The sequence below is a fragment of the Monodon monoceros genome, unplaced genomic scaffold (genome assembly GCF_005190385.1).
Source record: "Monodon monoceros isolate NGI ecotype Baffin Bay Population unplaced genomic scaffold, NGI_Narwhal_1 Super_Scaffold_18, whole genome shotgun sequence".
Classification (NCBI taxonomy): Eukaryota; Metazoa; Chordata; class Mammalia; order Artiodactyla; family Monodontidae; genus Monodon; species Monodon monoceros.
Window position 1 is genome coordinate 71,290,881 of NW_021703774.1, and position 24,777 is coordinate 71,315,657.

The window sequence follows — 24,777 nt, forward strand, 5'->3', positions numbered from 1 at the left end:
GACAAACCACTAGGTATTAGCATAAAGATATATCATATGATACACTGGTAGGTAATGATATGTGATATGAAGAAAGCTAAAGCAAGGAAATAAGGGGCAGAGGGAAGGACAGGGATACTGTAAATATGATAATTGAGGGATGTGTTTGAGCAGAAATCTAAAAGAAAGGAAGGAGAGCAGCCTGCGGTTGTCTGTGGGTCAAGAGTTCCTGCAGAGAGAGGCTAAGGCCCTGAGACAGGCATGTGTCTAACCTGCTCAAAGACCAGCACAGTGGCGGATGCGGATCTGAGGTGGGGCTGGTGGGAGACCACAGCCTTCAGGAAACGGGGAGCAGGGAGCAGGGGCTTACAGCCTGTGGGGAGGGCCTTGGACTTTGTGCCAAGTGTGCTAAGGAGCCACAGGGGGTTTTGAGCAAGAGAGTGAGATGATTGATTTCACTTATGTTTCCTGTATGGGCCATGAAACTTGGGGCTGAACTTTGAAAGGGTGTGTGAAGAAGAGTGACAGAAGTTTCCTGTACGGGCCATGAAACTTGGGGCTGAACTTTGAAAGGGTGTGTGAAGAAGAGTGACAGGACGAGGGGGAGAGCATGAGCTCTGTCCAGCACAGGATAAGGGGAGGGAAGACTTCTTGGGCCAGACTCCCTCCCCATGCTGGTCTAGTCCAGGTTCTTTGTGAAATGTTCCCCTAGGACTAAGCTGCTCTCCTTCTGTGCTCTTCTCTCCTGCTGTGATTCTGTATCTACTAATGTGCTTATTTGTTCTATGTCCGTCTCCTCAATGGATGGGTGTGTGTGAGAGTAGGCACTGGGTCTCTAGCAGCAGCACTGTGCCTGGCATGCAGTAGGTGTTTCAGAAATACCTCTTACAAGGATGAATGTATGGAAATCAATAGGCTATTTATTTGATTCCCTGTAAATGGTCCAGAGGGAAACAGGAGGGAGCATGGTCTCTGAGGACAGGAATAATCTCCCTAGGGGGCAAGTGTTGGGTCACTATTCCCTGGTGAAAAGTGCATTCAGTCTGAATGGGCAGAAGTCACTGGGGACCTCCCTGCCCACCAACCCCTGTCTGGTGCTGAGTCAGGTCTGGGATAGATGGGGTGTCCCTTTAGTCCAGAGGTCAAGAGGTCAATTTTGTCAAGATGTCAGAGTACCCGTATGTTATGGGCTGAATGTTTGTGTGCCCTCCCAAATTCACTTGTTGAAGCCCTAACCCCCAGTGTGATGGTATTTGGAGATGGGGCCTTTGGGAGGTAATTAGATTAGGTCATGAGGGTGGGACACTCGTGATGGGATTAGTGCCTTTATAAGAAGAAGAACAGAGAGAGATTTCTCTCTCTCTCCATGAGCACACAGCAAGTCTACAAGCCAGGAAGAGAGCCCTCCCCAGGCCCCCAACCATCGCTGGCAGCCTGATCCCAGATGTCCAGCCTCTAGAACTGGGAGAATAAATGTCTGTTGTTTAAGCCATCCAGCCTATGGCATTCGTTCTCGCAGCCTAAGCAGGCTAGGACACCACAGTCGCAGCAGCCAGGGCACAGCCTTGGCCTCTGGCAGACGCACTAGTGGCTGCTCCCCTGCTCCCTCCTCAGCAGGAGGGATAGGCCAGGAGGGCAGAGTGTATGACGACATTTTTAAAAGGTGAGGTAACTTGCTGGAGCCCAGGTATGACTGATATGAGGAAAAGTGAGAAGAGAAGCTTTATATTGGGGCAGAGGTGGGTTTGTATTTTGGTTTATTTGGTGCAAACCTGGGTGGAGATGGTGCACAGGAAGCTGGGATTCAGGACTGAGGCCAGAAAGTGACGAGTCCTGGCCACAGAAGCCCCAGGGCTGGAGGTCTGCTGGGCTGCCCAGCAGAGGAAACTACTATGTCATGAGATGTGGATCTGAGGCAAAGCTGAGTCAGGTGGGAAGTGTGGAAAGTATGCGAGGAAGCAGGAGCCTGTGGAGACCCTCTCCTGGGGATGGGGCAGGGGGAGAGGCTGAAGATGAGGGTGGAGTGGGATTGGCCAAAGATGAAGGAATTCAGGACCCAGAGAAGGCAGTCTTGGAATGGCCCAAGCCTGGAAGTCTTCCATCACTGATTGAGAAAGGGGGACCATTCAGGGAAAGCCCTCACTTGCTGAGTGACCTTGGGAAGAACAGTTTGCCTCTCTGGATCTCTGTCCTCATTATTGAAGAATTCAAAGGAATTCGGTGAATTCATTTGAAGAGTTTAGACTAGGTGAACACTCAGGTGTCATCCAATTTTAATGTTCTGAGATACTTGGATGGGATGGAGAACTTTGAGTAGGATCTAGAAGGATGAGAATGAAGTTATATTTGGGCACTGAAAGGGTAGTGGACCAAGTATGAAGATTAAAGTTATATTTCTGGATTCAGATCCTAGTTTTACCACTTACTAATTGTGAGACCTTGAGCAAGTTACTTAAAATATCTAAGCCTCAGTTTCCCCATCAATAAAATGGGAATAAAAGCAGCACCTTTCCCAGAGTTGAGGTGAGGATTAGATAACCTAGCAACACGTGTAAAGCACTTAGCACAGCATCTGATGCTGAGTAAGCACTCACTAGGTATTAGCATTAATAGTAAAATACTAATTTATATAGGAGGTTTTAGTTACATTTGGTCAGCTATCTTCTCTCTGCTGCAGCCGCAACAGGTAAAGGTTATTTTAAACCAAAGCACAGATTTAGGTTACATTTTAGGGGTAACTTGGGTAAAGTTGACCAGTATTATACAAGTAACTAAGGGCAGTTAGGTGCTGTCTTTCTCTAAAGGCCTTTAAACGAAAGGCCAGAGCAACAAGCTGTGCCCTTGCTTAATGAATTCATGTGTATCTGTGGCCACTCTGATGTATATGGTAATGTTAACATCTGGTAAAAACCAGCAACCAACCAACCAACCAACCAACCAGCAACCAACCAACCAACCAACCAGCCACCAACCAGCCAGCCAACCACCCAACCAAACAGCCATCCAGCCAGCCATCCAGCCAACCATCCATCCATCCAGCCAGTCAACTAACCAACCAACCAGCCAGCCAGCCAACCACCCACCCACCCACCCACCCACCCAACCAATAAGAACAAAAGCGAGCACATTTGCTATTGTGAAAACAATCACAGCCATGATTTTGTTTCAAAATAGCCAACTGAACCACAAATTGAACTTCAATCATATTTAGAAAAATGTTAAGGGTCCCCAAACATGGTCAAAATCCATCAGTCGGAGAGGCACACAAGGCTGATGAAAAGAGCCTTCAACCTGGAATAAAATGTACTAGGTTAGCCTCCCGGCTCAACTGCTTCTTGGCTCTGTGAGTTTGAGCAAATGACCTTGCTTCTCTGAGCTGGTCTCTCATCTTTAAAGTGCGATGTTTGGACCAGGTGATCTCTGGTCCCTTCGTCAAAATGCAGAGCCTGGTCCCCGGACGATGGCAGGTATCACGAAACAAGCAAACAGATACGAGGACACTTAGAACCACAGGACCACAGAGATTGGACATGTCCTCTCCAGCATCTCGCCATTGACCTCCTGTCCACTGCCATGAGCCCTAGTCTCCAGCCATTCCAGAACGTTCTCCAGTTTCCCCATGGACTGTCAGACGTCTTGGATTTTGCACCTGCTGTCCTACTGTTCTCTTTGTCTGAAGTGCCCTCTTTTCCCTTCATTCACAAACATTTAAAAAGTGTCTGGGGCTTCACTGGTGGCGCAGTGCAGGGGACACGGGTTCGTGCCCTGGTCCGGGAAGATCCCACATGCTGCGGAGCGGCTGGGCCCGTGAGCCATGGCCGCTGAGCCTGTGCGTCCAGAGCCTGTGCTCCGCAACAGGAGAGGCCACAACAGTGAGAGGCCCGCATACAGAAAAAAAAAAAAAGTGTCTGATACTCTGTTGTAGTTACCAAGCTACCGGGCCCTTCTTTGGCTCTGGAACTCCTGCTCACCCACCAAGGCCCAATCCAAATGGCACAACCTCCAGGGAGCTCTCCTGCTCACACCCCCTCCCATATTTCTTCCACCTCCTATCCAGAGTGGCTTTCAACTTGGGGACTCTAGGACTTACCTTCCTGTCCTGCCGACAGGCTGCTTTGGGGATGATGAGTCTGACAGAGCCCTCTGGGCAAGAGAGTTAGTATGTGACAAGGGACCCATGCCCTTCAGGAGGATGTCGCAGGCCGGTAGGCTGTTGCACATTGTGAGTCAAGCCAACATGCATATTGGGGCTTTGGAAGTCAGGAGAAGGATCTGGATTAAATGGGATGGTTACAGGGACCCCCTGGTGCAAGAATGGCTAGGACTTTTCATTTAACTTGGTCAATATAAAAGTCTTCAAAGTTAAAAGGAAGCAAAGCAGGCTGTGAAGGGCAAGGCCCTGACTTCCTATGCTTCTCTGATTTCTCTCATTACCTAACCCAGCCCCAGGCAAGCAGAACCCCCGCCCTTTCAGCATTAGCCTGAGGAATGTTTCCTTAATCCTCCCTCCCCCGCAGGCAGGCCTGCACTTGCCCAAGAAGACAGAAGAAAAGCACCTCCTCTGTGCTCCCAGGGCGTCTGATCCTTATTACCGTTGCTTTTCTTTTGGCCACAATGTAATATTGAAAATAGCTATTTAGGTGTCTGTTGCCCCCATTAGGTTGAAGGCTCCTTGAGGGCAGGGGACCTAGCAGAGTGTTTGACACAAAGACGGGGCTCAATAAATCCCTGCAACAGCCTCCAACCTGGTCCCCACCCCCTCATCCACACAACAGCCAGCGTGATGTCCAAACATAATTCATGTGTCACTACCTGACGAAGACCCTCCAGACTTTCTCCAGTGCTTTTTGTCACCCAGGTCTCATTTCCATTGTCACCTCCCCAGGGAAGCCCTGTCTGGTTCCCCAGCCCTGCTAGTAGTTGTTCTAGCACGTCTTCCTCTTGCAGTGGAGCTCATACCCACCTGGAATGATCTATTCTTTCTTCCTCCATTTGTTTCTTGCCTGAGTCTCCCTAAGCATAAGCTCCAGCCGAACAGGGACCTGCTGTGTTTTATGAGCTTGTGACAGTGTCCTGCCTACAGGGGTCTTTTAATGAACGAATAACTGATGAATGTTGGTTTAGTAGAATTGAGTTACTGTTTGCTAACTGAAGGGACCAACAGCTAAAAAGTGAGATGCTTGTGATGGAGGGTGGGGGCAACTGGCAGCAAATATGCCCCATCACAGAAGACTTTGGAGACTTTGCTGTGGAGAGGACATGCTTCCGCTTCTCTTTTCCAGGCTCAATGCTCTCAAGCCCTTCAACTGTTTCCCTTTGTGATTTTCTCCTTCCATTGTTAATGGGCATCTTGAAAGCTGAGCATCTTTTGTTTTGGAGGAATCATCCCTGGTGAGATGTGACCCTGAGTTACATCTCAAAGGCATTCCCCTCCCTGGCAGCACCCAAGCACCTTGGGACTGCACCTCAGCCCTGAGACCAGGAGGGCAGAAAGCAGCAAGTGAGGGAGAGACTCAGGGAGAGAATGTAGGAAGGGAAGATAGAGAAAGAGAGGGACAAACCAAGAGGGAGGGGGAGAAGAGAGGAGGGGGATGGACGGAAGTGAGCTGGGTTGCCCCGTGCCCCAAGCCGGAATCCTGCCACCTTGATGCACCCGTCCGGGGATCACCCTCCTCTTCACCCCTCGCCTCAGGTCTTCTCAACAGTCCCCCTCTCACTGTACAATCTCACCATACATGTGACAATTGTGGGTACATGGGCAAAAGTGGGAGAGTTCGCAGAGAAAAGGAAACCCTGGGACGCTCACAGGAGGCCAGCCGTCCCCTGGTGTCCACTTTCCCTGTCTTGTGTGTGCAGTGGGGACCTCTGAGGACGGGGGTTGGGGGTCCAGTTTGGCCAGGAGGATGACCTGAGTCTTGGGGTAGAGGAATTGTTTCAGGCCTGAGTCCCAAGAGGCAACAGGACTTGAGCAACAAATTGTTTCAGTTCTGTTGTCACTTTGGTAATTGGGGTGTCAAAATCTATGACACTGGGCTTTCTAAACCATGTTTTCAGCAATTCCTGGGAGGGGGCAGGGTGTTGAGGTTGGATTCTGGAGTTTACTTCACAGAAGGGCTTGTGTCAGGCTTGTGTAAGATTGCCTCAGCCGGCTGGTGAAAGCTGAGGCATTTCTTTCTGGCAAGGTCTTGGGAAACAGCACACAATTCTCTTCTTCCTCTAGGGGTTGTGGGGCATGCCTGCCTTGCTGACTTGGGGCGTGGGTAGTTTGAGACCCTGGCTGAAGGCATCATCTTCTCTGAGAAGTACCACCTCAGGCTCTCCTAGCCTCACCTGGACTATCGCAGCAGCATCCTAACCTGTCTCATTTCCACCCCAAATCATCCCACACACCACAGACAGACTTTTCTAAAATACAAGTATGATTATATCATTTCCCTCCCCAAACCTCCACTGCTTCTGCCCTCCGTTCTCCGGATGAAATTGTAGCTCTGTGGCCTAGTGTCTGTCCCCCTCTCCTCTGCATCTCCCACCTCCCCCTCTTCCACCCCCAGGAGTCCTCATTGTTGCTCAAACCCCACATCTGACCACGTCCAGGCCTTTGCACATGTGCTCTCCTCCTTCTGAAGTATCTGCACGTTTTTCCCAGGATGCCTGTGGCCACCAGACTTAACTCACCCCCCGCAGGGAGACCACCCAACTGAAGGACAGCCCTCCTATCTCTAAGCCCCACAGAACTTTATCCCTTTCTGGCCTTTCATTTTTTTATATCGGAATCATTTGAGGAGCTGTCTTGTCTGCCCTGCAGTCCTGGGAGTTCCTTAATGATAGAATGAAGCCATATTTATCATGGGGGCCCCTCAGAGCATTATACAGAGCCCAACATACAGCAAGTCTGCTGTTAATGTCTGATGAGTGAATGAGAAGACAAGTGAGTAGATGCTATAAGAATTCATCTCTGTGGCCAGTTCTGGAAGCATTTCATACCACCGAGGCCCCAGAACATGTTCTGAGCGTTGTTAAGCCTCCGGGCAGCATCCAGCAGCTGCCACTGTACTTCTTCACCACGCCCAGAAAGGTACACAGAAGTTCAGGTTCCACTGCCAAGGAGGGCAACTCCCTCTTATAGGAACTGAGGGACAGGCATCTGACAACAGGCTTTCTCTGTTCTTTAATCACTGTTATGCTGGGGAACCCCCAAAGCTTTTGTTCCTTGAAAGGACTCATTGATCCTAGAGGTAGTCAGCAATTTTCACTTGGAGTGGGAATCTTAACCTTCACTCTGACACTCTTATTCTTTACCTGAGGGAAGAATCCAGCTCTTCTCTACTCAATAGAACCAGTCTTTTTGGGGGTGAAGGGGACTAATGGGATGGAAGGGCTAAGTCACCTTGATCAGCTCTTTTTTAAGAAAATCCTACAGGGCTTTGTGAAAGTGGATTGCTGTAGACCTTCCCGCGGGGCCTAGAACAGCCTCCTCCTCTCAGACCAAGCTAGCAGAGAAATAGGCAAAACGGGGAACCCTTGGGATCAATGAAGCTCTGTCCCCTGCCGTCCTGATGCCCAGTGGCTCCACCATCTCCTGGCCTCCAGATCGCCAGACCAAGGGTGCACCCTTCATGCCCAAAGCAGCCCCCACCTTACCCTCTCCTCATGCAAGCTCCAGCTTCACCCTCCAGCTCCACAGGGTCCTAGGACCACCCTACCTTCCCTTGCCCATTTGAAATGCTCACTGAGAGCTTTTTCCACGTTGGTATCTGGGGACATGGGACAAATCAGCCATTGTCCCTGCATCCAGGGCCACTGCCAGACTTGCCGATAAGGGGTTACAGTTCCCTATTGCAAGTGCAAAGGTAGACGTACCGGAGAGTTCTACGGGCCTGGAGGAGGAAGCCCCCATGGGCTTGAGGAAGGTGGGTGGTCAGGGGAATCTTCATGGAGGTGGTGACATAGGTTCTAGGCCTTCATGGGCCCTAAGGGACTCACTAGAGATCTCAGGGTGGGGAGAGCATTCCTGGTACAACTGTGTAGAGGCTGTAGAAAGCCTGGATGTGATTTTGAAGAAGTGGATGGGTAGCTGCGTGCGTGGAGGAGGTTAGATTTATTCTGCATCCCCAGTGGTGTGGGAGGAAACCAGGGTTAATGCTTGGCAGGCGTGAGGAGACAGATTTTGGCTCCGTGTAATGAAGGACTTTCTAAGTGTCAGCACCAAAGGAGGATGCTCCCTTACCTGGAGGAGTTCAGGCAGAGCTGGGCCAACCGCATGGCAGGGATGCTGGGGAGAATCACTCAAGCATGAGGGTGAGGCAGGTTGGGTTAAGCAAATAATGTTCAAACTTTTTTCAAGACAAATCGCTTTATTCAAATGGAAGCTTCTAGTGTGCAGCAGATGAAGGCAGAACTGGTAAGACTGAATAAAGCTGAGGAGGGGGCTCCAGAGTCCCATCCCCTTGCTGCCCTTACCTTCCAGTTTGAGATGTCATGATGATATCCAGAACCTTCTGGATTTTTTTTTTTTTTTTTGCCGTATGCAGGCCTCTCACTGTTGTGGCCTCTCCCGTTGCGGAGCACAGGCTCCGGACGCGCAGGCTCAGCGGCCATGGCTCACGGGCCCAGCCGCTCCGCGGCACGTGGGATTTTCCCGGACCGGGGCATGAACCCGTGTCCCCTGCATTGGCAGGCGGACTCTCAACCACTGCGCCACCAGGGAAGCCCTGGATTTTTTAAAATACATTTTTATTGGAGTATAATTGCTTCACAATACCATGTTAGTTTCTGTTGCACAATAAAGCGAATCAGCCATATGCATACACATGTCCCCATATCCCGTCCCTCTTGAGCCTCCCTCCCATCCTCCCTATCCCACCCCTCCAGGTCATTGCAAAGCACCGAGCTGATCTCCCTGTGCTATGCTGCTGCCTCCCACCAGCCAACTATTTTACATTCGGTAGTGCATATACGTCGATGCTACTCACTTCGCCCCAGCTTCGCCCTCCCTCTCCATGTCCTCAAGTCCATTCTCTATGTCTACCTCTTTATTCCTGCCCTACAACTAGGTTCATCGGTAACATTTTTTTTTTAGATTCCATATATATGTGTTAGCATAAAGTATTTGTTTTTCTCTTCCTGTCTTACTGCACTATGTATGACAGACTCTAGGTCCATCCACCTCTCTACAAGTAACTCAATTTCATTTCTTTTTATGGCTGAGTATATTCCATTGTATATATGTGCCACATCTTCTTTATCCATTCGTCTGTAGATGGACATTTATGTTGGTTCCATGTCCTGGCTATTGTAAATAGAGCTGCAATGAACATTGTGGTGCATGGCCCTTTTTGAATTTTGGTTTTCTCAGGGTATATGTCCAGTAGTGGGATTGCTGGGTCATATGGTAGTTCTATTTTTAGTTTTTTAAGGAACCTCCGTACTGTTTTCCATAGTTAGAGCCTTCTGTTTTTTTTTTTTTCCCAGTGATTGAGGCATTTTATTGAAGCTTTGGCGACTGGTTGTGGGGACATTTTGCTGGTTTTAATCCCACCTCCTCTCCCTCCTTTCTCTACACCTGCCCCCAAGAAGGGAGCCTGGAGCATGTGGGGAATTTTAGAACATCTATACAGTCAGTATCTGTTGAGAACCTACCGTGTATCAGCCACCTCTCTAGGTGCTCGGAATAAAGCAGAGAATAAGACAGATGCCATGGACTTGACCTCGTGGAGTTCACAGTCTAGTGAGGGAGCAGAGTCAGACATATTTATGACACATTGTGATAAGCACTGGTGGGCAGAGGGGTTGGGGGGAGCCTACTCTACCTGAGGTATCTAGTCCTGGCCAGGCCACTGGTAGAACCCAGGCCTCCCAACTGCTGGGCCAGCTCTCTTTCTCCTGCACCAAGCTGCACAGCAGGGACGTGAGGGTGGGTTAGCAGGGCTGTCAGGAGATGAGTCTCCCCACCTATGGGATCCCCCAGGGGCTGGGGGCTTCTGAACCCTTCTCCCCAAGCTCACAGCCTGGAGTGGTTCCTGGAAGCACCCTCATACCCTCAAGTGGGAGCTCGGAAATCCCTGTCGCCACAGCAAAGGCTCTTAGAACAGGGCCTACACGGTCCACAGCAGGCAGGCCAGGGGCCAGGCTACAGCCAAGTGGCCTGGGGGGAGCTGGAGTCTGACTGCTGCTCCTGGCTTCATGCTCAGCACTGGGGAAGGAGCTGTGAGATCTAGGCTGCAGGGAAGATGGATTCAAGGCTCTCTGCAATATCTTCACCAATCACCACTGTATGACCTTGAACTGGTCCCTTCTCGACTCTATGCCTCACTTTCTTCACTTGTAACCTGGGGGATGGATGCTGTTCGTCTTTTCCCGCACCCCCAATCCTAATCCTATCAGAGTTTTCTCTTTGCTGAAAGCACAGGGCAGAGCAGACGACCCTGATTTGGGCTCTGGAGTTTGGAAGGCCCACCCCAGCCCGGTAATGACCCAGTAGGGGGACTTTACGGCATTGCTCTAAGGCCAGGAGTCCCTTGGATGTCTCTGAAGTGAGTGGTCTGGAGGCTGCTGAGGTGAGGACCAGCAGCAGCAGCTGCAGGGAAGCTGGGAGCCAGGCCAGCCGTGAGTTTGCAGAGGAGCCAGGGTTTCTGCTGGCCTGAGATCTCATCCACCCACTGGGGCCTGGAGGAACCCTGGCCATCTCAGGGAGGTCAGCTTGCCCTCGAGGCTTAGGATAAGAATCCTCAGGCCTGAGAGGCTCTCTGGACCCAGTGTCCAACCTCCGCACCTCAGTGGTTAGGCTCTGTAGCTGCAGAGCCAGGGGTGGATCTTGTTTCTTCCAACGGGCAGGCAGGTACCCTTCTCACACTCCTGTCCACCCGGGGCCAGACCCCTGCTTCCCATCCGTGTGCTTACCTACCCCCGTATCCATGGAGGATCCTAGGTCTGCTGAGAGACACCCAATGCTCCCGTGGATTCAGAACTCCATTTGTGGGTAACACACCCCATCTGTCCTGGACTTCAGTGTTCCTCCACAGACACGTTCTGTCTAGAGGACTAAGGTTCTGGTAGGAGAGAGATGGCTGTGTGGATAGCACTAGATGAAGAGGGGGTGGGGGCAGGATGGGGGGTGGCTGGAAGGTTGAGGGGAAGGGAAACTCCCCTTTTGCTTTTTATGGTGACAAGGACCACTTTGACTGTCTGGACAGAGAGGTCCTGAGCTGGGGAAGGGTGACGGGGACCTAAGCAGGGGGGCCTAGAGTCAGAGGTGAGGAGACGGTCAGGGAGGTGAACCCAAAGGGCCCAGAAGAGACCCACATTTTTGTTGCTTCTCGTTTTGTTCTTACTGAATGCAGACATTGAGGCCCAGTTAAGCCACAGGGCTGTCAAACCCCCAGACCTCCAGGAAGGTCAGGTTGGGAAGGGGGTGGGGAAAGAAGCACACAGAACACTGGCTCGGAGGAAGACTTTATATTTCACTCCCATCTCCCTGCCCTGCATCTAAGGCAGCCCCGTGGCCCTAGGTGGGCAGGGGCCGGTGGCCTGACCTGATTAGTGGCTGTGGCCGTGATTGTCATGGCTGTGGCCGTGGCCTGAACCACCCTCCTTGAAGCCTGGCCCGTGCCTGTGGCCTACTCCTGGGGGTGCCGTCTTGTGCATCTCCTCGTGGGAGGCTTCCGTCAGCTTGCCCACCAGCACGGAGAACTCCTGGAAGTTCAGCTCCTTGTTTACATCTGTGTCCAGGTCCTCCATGATCTCGTTTATGGCTTTGTCATCCTTTGTCTCCTTCTGCCGGTGGGAGACACAGGGCAGTCAGGGCTGGGTGTGGTCAGGGCTAAGGACGGGGAGCACAGCAAGTGACCCGATGGCAAAGGCAGAGTGACACCATGCTCCTGGGCCTAGTTTGAACATCTGCTGGACACTTTCTGATTCCTGGCCACCACAATTCTCTCCATTTTACAGGAGAGGAACTGAGGTCGAGTGACTCGCCTGAGGTCACACACGTTCATAAGTACAGAGATGTCTCCTCATTTGGTCCTTATAACAATGATAGGGAGACTTGGAATCTTCCTTGAGGAAGACTTGAGGAAACAGTCGTACAAACGGTAATTAGCTTGTGCAGATTGACAAGGCTTGGGAGAAGAAGGGTGGACACGCACATTCTGATCTGGCTCAGAGCCCAGTCTTGTCCCGTTCCCTCTACTCCTATCCATGTCACGCCCTCCTCTTCCCGCCTCCCCCCTCCTTCTCCAGGTTACTACTTAGTGACACTCATTTCAGCCTGCATGGCGGGGAAGCACCCGAGGGAAACGAGATGGGGACAGAGAGCAGTGTGGTGTGATAAGTGTGCAAGGGGGGCATGAGGGGAGGTGAAGGATCCAGGCCCCACTGGGTTCCAGCTCCGCCTCCCACTGGCTGGGGCACCCCCGCTGAGGCTCCTCCTGGGAACCTGCAGGTGCCCAGCTCATCTCCCACGCCCTTCCCACTCTGCAACGCTTCAGCGTGATCTGCTTTTTTGCACCTTTGGCATCACCCTGGCAGATCCCTCGCTCCTGAGCAGCCCGTAGGAGGGGGTCCAGCTTCCCATCCTGGCCTATCTGCTCTGGATGTGGGGCATGGTGGATGGGGTGGGATAGGGGTCTTACAAAGGAAAACATTGCCCATACAACCTCTTGGCTGTATCCTCTCTTGTCTACCCTGACCGAGCGTCCTGCTTGCTGGGGTCTGCAACTTCAGGGAGCTGTCAGCAACCCCAGTACCTCCGACAGCTGTGATTCTCCACCTTTCCAAGGTGGGGAGGGGCTCCAGGTAGGGCTGGCCACCTATCCCAGAACATCTTGCTCCAGGAATGGAACTGAGACTGGGACCTAGATGTCCCACCCTTCTTAGTCCAGTCCTCTGTGTCCCCAAAGTCACCAAATTTGTAAAGAAAACAAGAAGATCCTGTGGAACGAATCCTCCTTTTCTTAGAGCTGCCTAATCATTTTCAGATCGCGGAAATAAACTAACATGTTACTGAGTGCTTTGTACACACTTGTGCTGGGCTGGGTCCTTTCCCACATGCTGTTCATTTGTTTCTTACCAGAGAGCCTTTGGATTAGAAAAGCCCTCTGGGGTCTTCCACTCCAAGTCCATCTGAGGCTTACAATCTCATTGGCTTCCTGTCAAGGGTAGTCTTCACTTGCTTCCCCCCACCAAAATTCAGGTCTCAGCTCAAAGGTCACCTCCTTAGAGGTGCCCTCCATGTCCATTTAACTAGTCACCTCTCCCCGTACCCAGCCCACATCACCCACAGTGCTCTCTCTGTTTTTCTTTCAGGTACTTACTGGCTGTGGATCTATCTGTGTTCTTGATTGGTCAACACGTTTGTTGCGTGTCTCTCCCGTCAGGACAGTGGGTCCCGGTGGGCCACTACATGCCCTGCCCAGGATGGGACCTGGCACACTGCACATGCTCAGTCTGTTGGTGCCACCTAACATGGACCACCTCTAGTGACAGTGTCCAAATCCTGTTCCAAACACAGAGCCCACTGCCTCTGGAGGCTAGGTGGAAGGAGCAAGAACTTTTTCCTTGATCATTGCAGATTGCACCCCTATTCTCCATCCTTAGCCCAGACTGTCCGGGTCAGTTCTGACAGGAGTCCAGCCCTACCTTGAGAAAGTTTGGCAGCTCTTTTTTCACCAGCTCTTTGAATTCTTTCTTGTTCAGGGTGTCCGGGGGCTGCAGCCGTATAGAGTACTGGTGGAAGATATTGATGATGGTTTCTATGCTGCTTTCCAGCTGCGACAGTTGGTCAGCCATCTTCCTGCACTCTGTTTGAGCAAAGGAGAAGCAAGAGTTCTGGTGCTTAGAAGAAAAGACCATCAAGCTTCCTTGACACCTCCTACTGGCCGCACGCAGGAATGAAGGGGGGAAACAGAATAAAAAGAAAGCAGGGGCTGCAACAGAACTGGGAGATGACCCTGTTCCACACATGGTAGGAATGGTTTATAGACTATCTAGGGAGTGCCAAAAAGGAGAGCCTTTGAGGACAGGAGGCTGCAGCAGAACATGACCTAAGAAAACGGGAAGGAGGCTTTAAAGTGAGCAGTCAATCGAGGAGGGCTTCCAGGAGGAGGTTTGACATGAAGATGGGTGAGGGGAGTAAAGAGTCAGCAGGCAGGCTCCGGCCCCGGGGAAACTGGCAGCTCACTTACCCAAGCCCAGGAGTCACACAGAGGGGTTTGACAGAAAGATGGGGGCCCAGTATTTATAGGTCTCTGGCTGAGAAACTCAGCCCTCTTGTGGGAAGATTGCTTCACAGGTAAGCAGTGTGGTAACCCTGAGCTAGGCTGTGTCACTGCCAGGAAGGGGGCTGGGCCGGGACAAGAAATGTTCACAAAGCCCCTTTTGCCTTTTTGTGAAATTCCAAGCCCTGGCCTGGAGCTGGTTTGGGAGGAAGCTGGTTGGTTAGTCCACTTCTCCTCCACACCACAGCCCTGCCCTCCCTGAGCAAGCTAGCAAGCTGCCTCTCCTCTGGCACCCCTCTCTCCCCCTGTCCCCGCTGAGGTTGTGCCTTCCCACCTGCGATAGCCAGTGTCTGGTGGTGGGCTGAGGACCCCTGAGGTGGCCAACCCACTTGTCTCCCCTTGTTGGGCAGCCCAACAAGGATGGCCCTGCCTGGCCCTGTGATGAGTGCTCTTAGGAAGGCGAGGGGCCTGCCCTCCATTGTTCGGGCTGATGGAGGAAGCACAGACAGCAGCCTGCATCTGTCCATCCCAGCAGGTGCCCGGGGCGCCTCTCCTGTGTGTGTCCACAGCGCCCTCTGCTGCCTCTACCAGGGCACATTTCACTCTGGACCAAGGATCTCAAGACACAAGCTTGCAGGAACTAGGGACCTGGAGTAAAGTGGTGAAACGGTGTGGGCTGGAGAACACCAAGAGCACCATCAGTAGCGTGACTCGTGACAACCGACATGGGGCCTCAGGGTTGGGGACACTAGGGAGTGGTGAGAACTGTGGCAAATGAGAGCATTCCTAACTTGAAGGGGCAGCTGGTACTCAGCCTCAGGGGAAGGCGGCCAAGTGGGAAAGTGGATCAGGTGTTAATGGACCTCCCGAAGGTCCAGGGAATCTGAAATTTTATGTGAAAACTCCTGCTTATAAGATTCGTCAACTAATTTTTTCTTTTTACATCTTTATTGGAGTATAATTGCTTTACAATGGTGTTAGTTTCTGCTTTATAACAAAGTGAACCAGTTATACATATACATATGTTCCCATATCTCTTCCCTCTTGCATCTCCCTCCCTCCCGCGCTCCCTATCCCACCCCTCTAGATGGTCACAAAGCACCGAGCTGATCTCCCTGTGCTATGCGGCTGCTTCCCACTAGTTATCTATTTTACGTTTGGTAGAGTATACATGTCCATGCCACTCTCTCACTTTGTCACAGCTTACCCTTCCCCCTCCCCATATCCTCAAGTCCATTCCCTAGTAGGTCTGTGTCTTTATTCCCGTCTTATCCCTAGATTCTTCATGACTTTTTTTCCCCTTAGATTCCATATATATATGTTAGCATACGGTATTTGTCATTCTCTTTCTGACTTACTTCACTCTGTATGACAGACTCTAGGTCCATCCACCTCACTACAAATAACTCAATTTCATTTCTTTTTATGGCTGAGTAATATTCCATTGTATATATGTGCCACATCTTCTTTATCCATTCATCCGATGATGGACACTTAGTTTGCTTCTATCTGCTGGCTATTGTAAATAGAGCTGCAATGAACATTTTGGTACATGACTCTTTTTGAATTATGGTTTTCTCAGGGTATATGCCCAGTAGTGGGATTGCTGGGTCATATGGTAGCTCTATTTGTAGTTTTTTAAGGAACCTCCATACTGTTCTCCATAGTGGTTGTACCAATTCACATTCCCACCAGCAATGCAAGGGTGTTCCCTTTTCTCCACACCCTCCCCAGCATTTATTATTTCTAGATTTTTTGATGATGGCCATTCTGACTGGTGTGAGATGATATCTCATTGTAGTTTTGATTTGCATTTCTCTAATGTTTAGTGATGTTGAGCAACCTTCATGTGTTTGTTGGCAATCTGTATATCTTCTTTGGAGAAATGTCTATTTAGGTCTATCTGCCCATTTTTGGATTGGGTTGTTTGTTTTTTTTGTTATTGAGCTGCATGAGCTGCTTGTAAATTTTGGAAATTAATCCTTTGTCAGTTGCTTCATTTGCAAATATTTTCTCCCATTCTGAGGGTTGTCTTTTGGTCTTGTTTATGGTTTCCTTTGCTGTGCAAAAGCTTTGAAGTTTCATTAGGTCCCATTTGTTTATTTTTGTTTTTATTTCCATTTCTGTAGGAGGTGGGTCAAAAAGGATCTTGCTGTGATTTATGTCATAGAGTGTTCTGCCTATGTTTTCCTCTAAGAGTTTGACAGTTTCTGGCCTTACATTTAGGTCTTTAATCCATTTTGAGTTTATTTTTGTGTATGGTGTTAGGGAGTGATGTAATCTCATACTTTTATATGTAGCTGTCCAGTTTTCCCAGCATCACTTATTGAAGAGGCTGTCCTTTCTCCACTGTACATTCCTGCCTCCTTTATCAAAGATAAGGTGACCCTATGTGCGTGGGTTTATCTCTGGGCTTTCTATCCTGTTCCATTGATCTATCTTTCTGTTTTTGTGCCAGGACCATACTGTCTTGATTACTGTAGCTATGTAGTATAGTCTTAGGTCAGGGAGCCTGATTCCTCCAGCTCTGTTTTTCGTTCTCAAGATTGCTTTGGCTATTCGGGGTGTTTTTTGTTTCCATACAAATTGTGAAATTTTTTGTTCTAGTTCTGTGAAAAATGCCAGTGGTAGTTTGATAGGGATTGCATTGAATCTATAGATTGCTTTGGGTAGTAGAGTCATTTTCACAATGTTGATTCTTCCAATCCAAGAATATGGTATATCTCTCCATCTATTTGTATCATCTTTAATTTCTTTCATCAGTGTCTTATAATTTTCTGCCTACAGGTCTTTTGTCTCCTTAGGTAGGTTTATTCCTAGATATTTTATTCTTTTTGTTGCAATGGTAAATGGGAGTGTTTTCTTGATTTCACTTTCAGATTTTTCATCCTTAGTGTATAGGAATGCAAGAGATTTCTGTGCATTAATTTTGTATCCTGCAACTTTACCAAATTCATTGATTATCTCTAGTAGTTTTCTGTTAGCATCTTTAGGATTCTCTATGTACAGTATCATGTCATCTGCAAACAGTGACAGCTTTACTTCTTCTTTTCCGATTTGGATTCCTTTTATTTCCTTTTCTTCTCTGATTGCTGTGGCTAAAACTTCCAAAACTATGTTGAATAAAGAGTAGTGACTGTGGGCAACCTTGTCTTGTTCCTGATCTGAGTGGAAATGCTTTCAGTTTTTCACCATTGAGGATGATGTTGGCAGTGGGCTTGTCATATATGGCCTTTAATATGTTGAGGAAAGCTCCCTCTATGCCTACTTTCTGCAGGGTTTTTATTATAAATCAGTGTTGAATTTTGTCAAAAGCTTTCCCTGCATCTATTGAGATGATCATATGGTTTTTCTCCTTCAGTTTGTTCTTATGGTTTCTCACATTGATAGATTTGCGTATATTGAAGAATCCTTGCATTCCTGGAATAAACCCCACTTGATCATGGCGTATGATCCTTTTAATGTGCCGATGGATTCTGTTTGCTAGTATTTTGTTGAGGAGTTTTGCATCTATGTTCATCAGTGATATTGGCCTGTAGTTTTCTTTCTTTGTGACATCCTTGTCTGGTTTTGGTGTCAAGGTGATGGTGGCCTCGTAGAAGAAATTTGGGAGCGTTCCTCCCTCTGCTATATTTTGTAAGAGTTTGAGAAGGATAGGTGTTAGCTTTTCTCTAAATGTTTGATAGAATTCGCCTGTGAAGCCATCTGGTTCTGGGCTTTTGTTTGTTGGAAGATTTTTAATCACAGTTTCAATTTCAGTGCTTGTGATTGGTCTGTTCATATTTTCTATTTCTTCCTGATTCAGTCTTGGCAGGTTGTGAATTTCTAAGAATTTGTCCATTTCTTCCAGGTTGTCCATTTTATTGGCATAGAGTTGCTTGTAGTAATCTCTCATGATCTTTTGTATTTCTGCAGTGCCAGTTGTTACTTCTCCTTTTTCATTTCTAATTCTATTGATTTGAGTCTTCTCCCTTTTTTTTCTGATGAGTCTGGCTATGGTTTATCAATTTTGTTTATCTTCTCAAAGAGCCAGCTTTTAGTTTTATTGATCTTTGCTATCATTTCCTTCATTTCTTTTTCATTTAGTTCTGATCTGATCTTTACGATTTCTTTCCTTCTGATAACTTTGGGGAATTTTTGTTCTTCTTTCTCTAATTGCTTTAGGTGCAAGGTAAGGTTGTTTATTCGAGATGTTTCCTGTTTCTTAAGGTAGGATTGTATTGCTATAAACTTCATTCTTAGAACTGCTTTTACTGCATCCCATAGGTTTAGGGTCATTGTGTCTCCATTTTTATTTGTTTCTAGGTATTTTTTGATTTCCTCTTTGATTTCTTCAGTGATCACTTCGTTATTAAGTAGTGTATTGTTTAGCCTCCATGTGTTTGTATTTCTTACAGATCTTTTCCTGTAATTGATATCTAGTCTCATAGCGTTGTCGTCGGAAAAGATACTTGATACAATTTCAATTTTCTTAAATTTACCAAGGCTTTGTTTGTGACCCAAGATATGACCTATCCTGGAGAATGTTCCATGAGCACTTGAGAAAAATGTGTATTCTGTTGTTTTTGGATGGAGTGTCCTATAAATATCAATTAAGTCCATATTGTTTAATGTATCATTTAAAGCTTGTGTTTCCTTATTTACTTTCATTTTGGATGATCTGCCCATTGGTGAAAGTGGGGTGTTAAAGTCCCCTACTATGAATGTGTTACTGTCAATTTCCCCTTTTATGGCTGTTAGTATTTACCTTATGTATTGAGGTGTTCCTATGTTGGGTGCATAAATATTTACAATTGTTATATCTTCTTGTTGGATCGATCCCTTGATCATTATGTAGTGTCCTTTTCTCTTGTAGCAGTCTGTATTTTAAAGTCTATTTTGTCTGATATGAGAATTGCTACTCCAGCTTTCTTTTGGTTTCCATTTGCATGGAATATCTTTTTCCATCCCCTCACTTTCAGTCTGTATGTGTCCCAAGGTCTGAAGTGCGTCTCTTGTAGACAGCATATATATGGATTTTGTTTTTGTATCCATTCAGCCAGTCTGTGTCTTTTGGTGGTAGCATTTAATCCACTTATATGTAAGGTAATTATAGATATGTATGTTCCTCTTCCCATTTTCTAAATTGTTTTGGGTTTGTTATCATAGGTCTTTTCCTTCTCTTGTGTTTCTTGCCTAGAGAAGTTCCTTTAGCATTTGTTGTAAAGCTGATTTGGTGGTGCTGAACTCTCTCAGCTTTTGCTTGTCTGTAAAGGTTTTAATTTCTCCATCAAATCTGAATGAGATCCTTGGTGGGTAGAGTAATATTGATTGCAGGTTTTTCTCCTTCATCACTTTAAATATGTCCTGCCAGTCCCTTCTGGCTTGCAGAGTTTCTGCTGAAAAATCAGCTGTTAACCTTATGGGGATTCCCTTGTGTGTTATTTGTTGATTTTCCCTTGCTGCTTTTAATATGTTTTCTTTGTATTTAATTTCTGACAGTTTGATTAGTATGTGTCTTGTTTGTCCTTGGATTATCCTTATGGGACTCTCTGTGCTTCCTGGACTTGATTAACTATTTCCTTTCCCTTTTTAGGGAAGTTTTCAACTATAATCTCTTCAAATATTTTCTCAGTCCGTTTCTTTTTCTGTTCTTCTTCTGGGACCCTTATAATTCGAATGTTGGTGCGTTTAATGTTGTTCCAGAGGTCTCTGAGACTGTCCTCAGTTCTTTTCATTCTTTTTTCTTTATTCTTCTCTGCAGTAGTTATTTCCACTATTTTATCTTCCAGGTCACTTATCCGTTCTTCTGCCTCAGTTATTCTGCTATTGATTCCTTCTAGAGTATTTTTAATTTCATTTATTGTGTTGTTCATTGTTGCTTGCTTCCTCTTTAGTTCTTCTAGATCCTTGTTAAATGTTTCTTGCATTTTGTCTATTCTATTTCCAAGATTTTGGATCATCTTTACTATCATTATTCTGAATTCTTTTTCAGGTAGACTGCCTATTTCCTCTTCATTTGTTAGGTCTGGTGGGTTTTTATCTTGGTCCTTCATCTGCGGTGTGTTTTTCTGTCTTCTCATTTTGCTTACCTTACTGTGTTTGGGGTCTCCTTTTTGCAGGCTGCAGGTTCGTAGTTACCGTTGTGTTTGGTGTCTGTCCCCAGTGGCTAAATTTGGTTCAGTGGGTTGTGTAGGCTTCCTGGTGGAGGGGACTAGTGCCTGTGTTCTGGTGGATGAGGCTGGATCTTGTCTCTCTGGTGGGCAGGTCCACATCTGGTGGTGTGTTTTGGGGTGTCTGTGGCCTTATTATGATTTTAGGCAGCCTCGCTGCTAATGGGTGGGGTTGTGTTCTTGTCTTGCTAGTCGTTCAGCATAGGGTGGGCAGCACTGTAGCTTGCTGGTCGTTGAGTGAAGCCGGGTGTTGGTGTTGAGATGGAGATCTCTGGGAGATTTTCACCATTTGATATTTCGCAGAGCTGGGAGGTCTCTTGTGGACCAGTGTCCTGAAGTTGGCTCTCCCACCTCAGAGGCACAGCACTGACTCTTAGCTGCAACAACAAGAGCCTTTCATCCACACAGCTCAGAATAAAAGGGAGAAAAAGTAGAAAGAAAGAAAGAGGATAAAATAAAATAAAGATAAAATAAAATAATTATTAAGAAAAAAATTTTTTTTAATGTAAAACAAACAAACAGAACGGATGGACATAACCCTAGGATAAATGGTGAAAGCAAAGCTATACAGACAAAATCTCTCACAGAAGCATACACATACACACTCACAAAAAGGAAAAGGGGAAAAAATAATAAATCTTGCTCTCAAAGTCTACGTCCTCAATTTGGGATGATTCTTTGTCTATTCAGGTATTCCACCGATGCAGGGTAAATCAAGTTGATTGTGGAGATTTAATCTGCTGCTCCTGAGGCTGCTGGGAGAAATTTCTCTTTCTCTTCTTTGTTCGCACAGCTTCCGGGGCTCAGCTTTGGATTTGGCCCCACCTCTGCATGTAGGTCGCCGGAGGGCGTCTGTTCTTCGCTCAGACAGGACGGGGTTAAAGGAGCAGGTGATTCGGGGGCTCTGGCTCACTCAGGTCGGGGGGAGGGAGGGGTACGGATGTGGTGAAGCCTGCGGCGTCAGAGGCCATCGCGACATTGCACCAGCCTGAGGCGCGCCGTGCGTTCTCCCGGGGAAGTTGTCCCTGGATCCCGGTACCCTGGCAGTGGCGGGCTGCACAGGCTCCCCGGAAGGGAGTTGTGGAGAGTGACCTCTGCTCGCTCACAGGCTTCTTGGTGGCTCAGCAGCAGCCTTAGCGTCTCATGCCCGTCTCTGGGGTCCGTGCTTTTAGCCGCGGCTCGCGCGCGTCTCTGGAGCTCGTTTAAGCAGCGCTCTTAATCCCCTCCCCTCGCGCACCAGGAAACAAAGAGGGAAGAAAAAGTCTCTTGCCTCTTCGGCAGGTCCAGACTTTTCCCCGGACTCCCTCCCGGCTAGCCGTGGTGCACTAACCCCTCCAGGCTGTGTTCACGCCGCCCACCCAGTCCTCTCCCTGGGATCAGACCTCCGAAGCCCGAGCCTCAGCTCCCAGCCCCCGCCCACCCCGGCAGGTGAACAGACAAGCCTCTCGGGCTGGTGAGTGCTGGTCGGCACCGATCCTCTGTGCCGGAATCTCTCTGCTTTGCCCTCCGCACCCCGGTGGCTGCGCTCTCCTCTGTGGCTCTGAAGCTCCCCCCCTCCGCCACCCGCAGTCTGCGCCCGAGAAGGGGCTTCCTAGTGTGTGGAAACCTTTCCTCCTTCACAGCCCCCTCCCACTGGTGCAGGTCCCGTCCCTATTCTTTTGTCTCTGTTTTTTTCTTTTTTCTTTTGCCCTACTCAGGTACGTGGGGAGTTTCTTGCCTTTTGGGAGGTCTGAGGTCTTCTGCCAGCGTTCAGTGGGGTGTTCTGTAGGAGTTGTTCCACGTGTAGCTGTATTTCTGATGTATGTGTGGGGAGGAAGGTGATCTCCGCGTCTTACTCTTCCGCCATCTTTAACAATCTCCCTCGTGAACTAATTTTAAAGGAAAATGAGAACATTAACAATGAAGCATGGCGTGTGCTGAAGGCCATGACCTCTGCTCTGCCCGAAGTTCTTGACTTTCAGGTCTTTCTCCTGCACTCTGCTGAGGATCCCCGAGCCAGGGATGTGGCCTGACTCACCTCCGTGGTCCCAGGATGGAGCAATATGTTGAACTAATAAATGCAGGAGTGCACGAATAGATGAAGAAACGAGTGAGCATGAACTACCCCCCGGTCTTTTGTTGTCCTGTGGCGCTCTGCGGAGATGCTGACTGCGACCATGTAGTGCTGATGAGGATGAAAGTGAATGGGTGGGGGGAGAAGAGGGTGAGCGGTTGGCAGGAGTGAGCAGCTGGACAGGGCTTTGAAATAGAAGGGAGTCCACACTTGGGGATCCTGTGTTGGCGGTGGGTTCCCTCATGTCAGAAGGTCATGGCGGGCCCCAAGGTCCCAGGCTAACCCAGGCCTGGGTTGAGACCAGGGCTGAACCGTGGTGGTCCCGACCCTGGCAGGCTATTCCTGGCTTGATCCATAGGTGCCCAGACCCCACCCAGCCCCCCTCACTGCCAACCAAGGCCAGAGCTTGGAAGGAGGGGTGGTGGGAAGTGGAGTCTTCTCCTTGGGGAGACTCAGCCCTGGGCCTGGATGGGTCAACAGGTGAGAACAGCAGGTGGAACCAGTGCAGCCCTTTGAGGGAGGTTTTCTGTGGACCCCCGGCCTCAGGGTGACTCTGCAGCTCCACTAAGGCAACCCGTGCAGATTTGGGGGTACTCCCTCAGAAGGGTCCGTTTAGGGTCTCAGGAGGCTACCCCACCCACTGGGAGGTGGGAGCCCCTGCAGGTCCCTGTGGAGACACATTGTCCTATTGTACTTGTGCAAAGGGTCATGTGGAGTTTCCTCTGTGAAGATTCAAGGGCTCTGGAGACCAGAGCTGCAGACTGTGGAGCATGTTAGGGGATGAGCTGAGAGTGGGTGAGGGGCTGGAGAGTCTCGGTTTGTGGGGGGCTTCCTGGGTGGGTGACAGTTTGCTGCTGAGGTAGGGGTGGTGAGTGAATGGGCCCCCTGGCCACAGGGTGGGAGTAAGTTCTAGTGATGAGGACACAGTGTGTGCGGCCTCCTGGGATGTACTTTTCTACTTCTCTGCTCCCATCCTGCCCCTGCTGGTGAGGCCAGTGGAAAGGAGTGGGGTGGGGGGCTGTTGGTGAGCGACCTCCATCCACAGCCTTCAAACTCCTGGAGCAGATCTGTCCCCACGGGCAGGACGTTCCCAGAGGTGACCCTCAGGTCCCACAGGCACAACCCCTGGCTTTGCCGGGTTTCCTGGGGACTGGGGATGAGGAAGGAGCTCAGGGAGCCTTGGGCAGCCATACCCTTTCCCAGGGAGGAAGTACCCGGGGCTTCTTCACAGGGCGGGTCCCCTGCTGTCAGCACCTGTCTGGTCTCACCGAGTCCCTCTCGATTCTGTGGTTGGTGGACAGAGCTCCTCAGAGCCTCAGAGGTCCGCCCTCCTCCTCTTCTCCCCATTTGGTTAGGGCTCCGGGCCTTCCTCTTCTCTCTGGAAAGCCAGGGCCCAGTCTCCATTCCCGGGGAGGGAGTGCCCTCTAGTGCCAGAGAGAGAGAAGGCCGAGGAGGCAGCAGCTGGAGAAGGAGGGCAGGGCCAGAGGCCAAGCCTGAAAGGAAGGCACTGCCAGCCAATGAGGGGTGAGCCGGCTGCAGCCTGACCTGTGGGGCTGGGACAGCGAGGGACCCACAGGTATTTCTGAGTGTGTGTGTGTGTGTGTGTGTGTGTGTGTGTCTTCTTGAGAAGCCCTCACCTATTGGAGGGACTGGACTCTATCAGGTTAAAAAGTTAACATAGTGGAGAAAGTTTCCCTGATCTCCACTCTTGAATTCTTCCTCCAAGTAAGAACACTTTCTCTATCCTAAATTGTTCTAAATGGGTTTGGTTCTACCACACCTGGATGTTTCTTGCCAAAGCTCTGGGTCCTGGGGTTACCTCTACCCAATTTCTTCCCTTTCTGTCTAACCTGGAATCCCTATCTATTATGTCTCACTTGTCTTCTGTCCTAATATTTCATCTTCATTTTAAGTACAGAGGATGCATAGCAATGTGAGCCACGATGGCCAGACTGTGGCTGCAGCCTGTCCTGCCAGCTCGGTGTATGCAGTTGGAGGTGGGGGTGGGAGACCCCACCAGCCCCTGCCCTAGTAAAATGAGGGGTTGGGCTCAAGCCTTGCAATTTCAGCTTATGATGTGACAAGCTTGGGACTGCACTCGCCTCCTTATCATTCATGGTTGGGGAAGCACCATGGCCAAGCGACCAGGGTATAAACCTCCTATTGACCAGAATTGATCGCTGGTTTCTAGGTAGCTTTGCAAGAGACCAGCTTCTTTCCTGGGAGGCCAGCCGACAGGGCTTCCAACTTGGGCAAGTTAATCCTTGCCTCTCATTTGGCCAACGAGAGAGGCTCAACACTTTCCCACATGTTCATCAGGTGCCTGCCCTCCTCTGTGGCTGGCTGGTTCGTCATCAGGACACAGCCTTCTCGAATGACT

The 24,777-nt window shown here is 49.2% G+C and overlaps 1 protein-coding gene across 1 annotated transcript; it reads right to left on the reverse strand.

Annotated features, from left to right (window-relative positions):
- Window positions 1-11,456: 11,456 nt before the first annotated feature.
- Window positions 11,457-14,166, reverse strand: LOC114897847 (protein S100-A9-like). The gene is made up of 3 exons (XM_029226911.1): window positions 14,160-14,166; window positions 13,615-13,775; window positions 11,457-11,751 (listed from the first exon to the last, which is right to left on the reverse strand). The coding sequence occupies exons 2-3, from the start codon at window positions 13,762-13,764 to the stop codon at window positions 11,515-11,517; spliced, it is 387 nt and encodes a 128-aa protein (XP_029082744.1). The 5' UTR covers window positions 13,765-13,775; window positions 14,160-14,166; the 3' UTR covers window positions 11,457-11,514.
- Between the last annotated feature and the right edge of the window lie 10,611 nt (window positions 14,167-24,777).